This window comes from Chamaea fasciata, unplaced genomic scaffold (genome assembly GCF_029207755.1).
Source record: "Chamaea fasciata isolate MVZ Bird 193981 ecotype frontalis unplaced genomic scaffold, bChaFas1.0.hap1 SCAF_29, whole genome shotgun sequence".
Classification (NCBI taxonomy): Eukaryota; Metazoa; Chordata; class Aves; order Passeriformes; family Sylviidae; genus Chamaea; species Chamaea fasciata.
Window position 1 is genome coordinate 4313452 of NW_027094114.1, and position 6558 is coordinate 4320009.

Below are 6558 nucleotides of genomic sequence, written 5' to 3' on the forward strand. Positions count from 1 at the left end.
CCAAGCGCCTTCCCGGACCCCAAACGCCCCGTTCGGGCCACTTCCGGGACTACAGCTCCCAGCATGCTCCGCGGCGCACCCAGAGCCCTATTCCAGCCGTGACTCCATCTCCCGTCATGCCCCGCGCCCTACCGACAGCCATTGGAGCTGCGCATCGAACTCCCGTGATGCTCCTCGGCCCCATTACACCATGTTCTACCCGCATTTACAACTCCCATCATCCCCCGCGCCCCAGAGAGTCCGTTCAGGGCCCCCCAAGTGCCCGCCCGGACCCCGAATTATCCGACAGAATCCTTTAGTGCCCCGCCAAGGGCCCACGCGGCTCCCCCAAGTGTCCTCCAGACCCTTAAGTTCTCTAGAAATTCCTTCCCCAGCTCAAAAACATCCCCAAATGTGCCCCAGAAACGTCTCCGTGGACCCCAAAGTAGCCCCTTTTACCCTCTCTGAGAAAATGATGAATACGATTACAAAAGGACTAAAAACAGGACTAATTAGCATAAGAAGGGACAAATCAATAGCCAATAGAGGTCAATGAATTAATGAAGGGAACTGTGTTACTTAGAACAAATGACCAATATTTTTTTAGTTGCTAAAAATGTATACCTTTTTCAATATAAATCTAAAATTAGGTATGTAAAGAACAGTAATAACATTATGAATCTGGAAAATATAATTATATTTTAAAAATAATTACATTTCTTTTTTAAAAAATCATAATTTTTTTTATGTTTTGGGATGTCAGTCCTTGGTGGGTGAGGTTAGATATGGTGAGGTTGGGGTGAGGAGCAGGTTGTCCAAACAAGGTCAGCCTGCAAGGGGCTCAATCTTCACCATGCCCAGACCTCCTAAGGAGACATTCAAATTAAGATCACTTGGAGAATGCTTCTGTCACTTCTTCAATGAACTGAAATATTAAAAATGTGCCCTTGATTAAAACAAAACAAAACAAAACAAAACACAACCAACAAAATCATGAGATGCACTTTGAAATCTCCCTCAACAAAACTCCAAACTGACTCCAAGCAGCTGCACAAGCCCTGGAGACTTGAAGACAAATGAAGAGAGAGAAAGAGCTCGTGAAGGTATTCTGTATTTTCATGAGCCCCACACTGGATTTGGGGCTGAGTCCAGGACGCTTAGGCATGGAGAGAGGGTTGAAGAAGCTGCTCAAGCAGGCAGAAGCAAAACTCCAAGTCCCTTGGAGCATCCCTGGGCCCCACTGAGGGCAGGGAGTGCCAAAGGCTCCCCAGGGACTGCTGAGAGCAGATCCTTGAGGCCAGGATTGCAGGGAGCCGCAGGCTGTGAGCAGGGAACTGCAATGCTGAGCAAGGCCTGGGCTGGTTGGAGGGAGCAGAAAGGCCAAGCCCTGAGCCCAGGCCTGGCACAGCAGGGCCTGTCCCTCCCGGGTGGCTCGGGGCTGGTTGTGGGGCAGTGGGATGGGAGGGGCAGCAAGGACAAATGGCACAAAGCTGCAAGGCCTGCCAGCCTCCTCAGAGAGGGGCCGGGCAGGAGCAAAGTGCAGCCCCTGAAAGGAAAGTTCCTTCTGTGGGGCCTCCAGAGGCGCTGGCAGAGCCCAGGGGACAAAAGCCTGGGTGCCTGTGGCCCTGCCAGCCCTGCCCGGCCCTTGGCCATGTGTCTTGCAGGCTGTGCCCCCTGTGCGTGCTGCTGCTGTGCCCTGGCCGGCTGCACACGCCCATCTCGCTGTCCCCCCAGCATTTCTCAGCCCAGCATTTCTGTGCCCTCCCTGGGCTCCCTGCACCCAGCGCTGCCGGCTCCTGGCACACAGAGCCAGGCCATGGCCCGGCCTCACGCTGGGACACCTCCTGCACCAAAATTCTGCCCTGGAGGGACTTTTCTTTTTGCTCAGCTCCAGACTGAACCTTTCAAGCTTTGGGGAGGTTTCCTTCTCTTCCCACTGCCAAGGTAAGCTCTGTCTCTTGCTGTTCAAAAACAGAAAAGGGCTGGTGGGAGATAAATGGTGGTCAGAGGCATTTTGGGGCAAAGTGACCATGAAATTATTGAGTTTTAAATAGTGTGTGAAAGAAGGAGGGGCATCAAAAAAACTTGTACACTGGCCTGACAGAGAGCAGACTTCAGTCTAATCAGGATGCAGATTTGGGGAGTGCCAAATCAGGTACTGATATTTTTAAGAGAAGCAGCCCTTAAAAACAAAGGATTCCCATAAAGATGGACACACTTCAAGACAGAAATCTGGAAGGAGCAGGAACAGCGTGTCCCTCTGTGCCAAAATATGAGCTAGCAAGGAAAATGACTGGCCTGGCTGGGCATGGGGCCTTTGCAGGAACTCATGGGAGAAAAAGACGGTGCATCTCCTTTGGACAGATGAGCAGGACACTCAGGAAATGTTTAAAGATGTTGTTAGGTCATGCACAAAGAAAATTAGAGAGGTGAAAGCTCAATTTGAGCTTAACCAGGCCACTTCGGTGACAGATAATAAAAATGTTCTTATAAATACATTAATGGCAAAAGGAGAAAAGGAGAGGTCAGGACAACATCCATTCTTTATTAGATATGGTGGGGGGAATATAGCAACTAAAGATAAGGAAAAGGCTGAGGTATTTAACCCCTTCTTTGCCTCAGTTTCCAACAATTAAGACAGATTGTCCTCAGGACAAGTGTTCTCCTGAGCTGGTAGATGGGCACAGGGAGCAGAACAGCCCCCCTGTAATCCAGGAGGAAGCAGCTGCTGACCTGCTGAGCCACTCAGATGCTCACAGGTGTCCCTGGGACCAGATGGGACCCCTCCTAGGGGGATGAGGGAGCTGGTGGATGAGCTCCCCAAGCTGCTCTCCATCATTTCTCATCAGTCCTGGCTCCCCAGGGAGGTCCCAGAGGACTGGAGGTGCCAATGTGAGCCCACCCCCAAGAAGGGCTGGCAGGAGGATCTGGGGAACTCCAGGCCTGTCAGCCTGACCTCGGTGCCCAGCAAGGTTATGGAACAGATCACCTCGAGTGCCATCACACGGCACCCACAGGATGGCCAAGGGATCAGACCCAGCCAGCGTGGATTTCAATATTTGCATTGATGGTCTGGATGAGGGGATTGAGTCCACCATCAGCAAATTTGCAGCTGACACCAAGCTGGGTGTGAGTGTGGATCTGCTGGAGGGTAGGAGGGCTCTGCACAGGGCCCTGGACAGGCTGGATCCAGGGCCCAAATCCAGGAATGGAAGGTTTAACAAGACCAAGGGCTGGGTCCTGCACTTTGGCCACAATAACCCCTGCAGTGCTACAGGCTGGGGACAGAGAGGCTGGACAGTGGCCAGGCAGAAACGGACCTGAGGGGACTGCTGGACAGCAGGCTGGACATGAGGCAGCAGTGTGGCCAGGTGGCCAAGAAGGCCAATGCCTCCTGGCCTGGATCAGGAATGGTGTGGCCAGCAGGCCAGAGCTGCTGTGCCAGCACTTATCTGTCCCCAGCCCTGCACAGAGATATTGCTGCTGCAGCTGCAAAGGAAGGGAACAAAACAAGGGATCTCCAGTGAAAACTTTTCTGGGAGATCCTTTAGTTCGTTTAAAGCCACTGAGTGCACAGCTCCTCATTGACACAGTCTTTTGACCACAGAAAATATGGAGTGAAACAAAACAAGTCAGGGCAAAAACAATGGCCTTGCTTTGTGAACACCACTGAAAACTCAAAGAAAGAATAAAACCATGACAACCACACCAACAAGTGGTATCAAAGATGACTTCTATCACAGGTGATTTGCAGAAATAAGCAAGCGGTTTAATGTTTCTGAAATCGTCTAGTGATCAGTGTCCACACTTCAGCCTTGAGCTCCTGGTTCCTCAGGCTGTAGATGACGGGGTTCAGGGCTGGAGAAACCACCGAGTACAGAACTGACAATGCCAGATCCAGGGATGGGGAGGAGATGGAGGGGGGCTTCAGGTAGGCAAATGTGCCAGTGCTGAGAAACAGAGAGACCACAGCCAGGTGAGGGAGGCAGGTGGAAAAGGCTTTGTGCCGTCCCTGCTCAGAGGCAATCCTCAGCACAGCCCTGAAGATCTGCACATACGTGAAAACCATGAACACAAAACAGCCAAAATATAGAGAAGCACTTAGAACTACGAGGCCAAGTTCCTTGAGGTAGGATTTGGAACAGGAAAGCTTGAGGATCTGTGGGATTTCACAGAAGAACTGGCCCAGGGCATTGCCATGGCACAGGGGCAGGGAAAATGTATTGGCTGTGTTCAGCAGTGAGTAGAGAAAGGCACTGGCCCAGGCAGCTGCTGCCATGTGGGCACAAGCTCTGCTGCCCAGGAGGGTCCCGTAGTGCAGGGGTTTGCAGATGGACACGTAGCGGTCATAGCACATGATGGTCACAAGGGAATACTCTGCTGAAATGAAAAATAGAAAAAGAAAGAGCTGAGCAGCACATCCTTCATAGGAGATGGTCCTGGTGTCCCAGAGAGAATTGTGCATGGCTTTGGGGAAAGTGGTGCAGATGGAGCCCAGGTCAGTGAGGGCCAGGTTGAGCAGGAAGAAGAACATGGGGCTGTGCAGGTGGTGGCCGCAGGCTACGGCGCTGATGACGAGGCTGTTGCCCAGGAGGGCAGCCAGGGAGATGCCCAGGAAGAGGCAGAAGTGCAGGAGCTGCAGCTGCCGCGTGTCTGCCAATGCCAGCAGGAGGAAGTGGCTGATGGAGCTGCTGTTGGACATTTGCTGTGTCTGGACATCCCAACCTGCAGATGGAGGAAAGACAGTGACATTTGAGGGGAGATTTCTCACAGAAGAGTCAAAGTCCTTTCTCAGAGAACATTCTCTGTCACTAAACACCTCCCCCTTGTCTATGTCTAGGAGAACTTCCTTCACCTTCGTTGCTGGAGCCCTGATTGCTGCTGGCCAATGTTCAGTGAGGAGCCAGACCCTGACCTGCAGGACACCTGGGAGTCAGCCCTGACCCCCAGTCAGTGCAGGGGAACAGTGAGGGCAGGGGCCAGTCCTGGTGTTAGAACTTGGACCAAGAATCTCCTGATAAGGCACGGGAGTTGCCAGGGCAAAGAGATGGAGATTGCAGGAAGCAGAATGAGAGATTCTGCTGCACCTGGGGAGAACAGGGTGGAGGAGGATTGTCTGAGGCTGACGGCAGACTGAGGGGAGCTGCTCTGTCCCTGTGACGTGTTCCCAGGAAAGCTCAGTGTGATGTTTTAAGAGCCTCAGCCCCTGCTCTACCCTGCACAGATGAGTTTCCATTGCCACCAAGCTGAGCCAGGGAAGAGTGGGCGCACAGATTCAGGAAAGTAGAGACTCAAGCAGGGAACTCCTGCCCTGAATGAGCTCATAAACATGCCCTCAGAAATGACCTGTGCATGAGCTGGAGCTCTGAGCAGCCCTGGCCCACACAGCACCCTCTCCACAGCAGCAGGACCTGCCCTGGCAGGAGTCACTCACTGCACCCACAGCTCCCCTCCAGCATCCATGGGAGCTCCCAGGCTGGCTGAGAGCTGCCCCTGGCAGTGACAGATCCCCTGGCCTGGCCAAGAGCCCTCAGGGCTCCAGCACCTGCTCTGCACGACAGCCCTGGGCACCCCTGGCTGCAGCCCCAGCTTCAGCCCCTGCAGCTGTCCCTGGCAGCAGGAGCTGTCCTGCCCTGTCCCTCTGACGGTGCCCAGGGCAGCCCCGCTCTGGAGCACATCCTCCCCCAAAGCAGAACGGGCAGCAGAGCCATCCTTACAGTGCTGTCAGTCCTGTCCTGGGTCAGCTTTAGGAGATCCCTGCAGCCAGAGACTGACTGTGTCTGAAGTGGTGAGGATTTCTCCATGAAGAAGTTCATAATTTTTAAAAGTTGTGAAGATTTCTCCGTGAATTATCTCAGAATTGTCCTTCCAGTTGCTTTAAGCCTCTGTCGGCTTCACTGCTCTCAGGTACCTGCAGGCAGTTCCCTCAGCCCTATTGGGCTGGGAGTGGAGCTGCTCCTGAGGAGAAATGTCTTTTAAAATCTCTTCTTGGTTGCCAGGAGGTGCCTCTGTTTCAGGAGCCAGGCCCAGCTCAGCAGCACAGACACAGTACCAGGATTTTAATGACCCTCTTGGGGCTTTGGTGTTGTTTACATCAGACTCAGTCCCTAAGAGAGTGTTTAAAAAACTTTCTGAGAACTCCTACTCAGATTGAAACTCCAAAGTTTCTTGAAGTTTTAATGGGTCCCACTGACAGACATGACTGAGAAAATGTCCCCAGGTTCCAGTTAGAGCAGAATATTGTAGGCACTGATGACAGGTGGGGACAAACAAGGCAAAGGCGTCTTTGATGCTGAGGAAACCTGCATTTGTTCCAAAAATGCAAAGGGCCAAGGCCCGAGCCCCAGCCCCTGCCAAGGCACATCCTGTCCCTCCCTCAGTGCTCAGGGCTCTTCCCGGCCCACTGGGATGTGGGGATGTGCAATGCCAAGGGCAGCACCATGGGGCGGCCCCTGCCAGGCTGCTGAGCAGGGACAAGGAGGCAATGAGGCCCCAGGCCTGCAAGGGTCACTTGTCTCCTCCTCATGGCTCAGGCCCAGGCCCAGCAGCCATGGCCAAAGTGCTGCAGGAGTTGGCTCT

General features: G+C 53.2%; 1 protein-coding gene across 1 annotated transcript; it reads right to left on the reverse strand.

The window, feature by feature from the left end:
• Positions 1-3748: 3748 nt before the first annotated feature.
• LOC136302508 (olfactory receptor 14J1-like) lies at positions 3749-4681 on the reverse strand. Its single transcript, XM_066205981.1, has one exon. It carries the CDS (start codon positions 4679-4681, stop codon positions 3749-3751), a length of 933 nt encoding a protein of 310 aa, XP_066062078.1.
• Positions 4682-6558: the final 1877 nt, after the last annotated feature.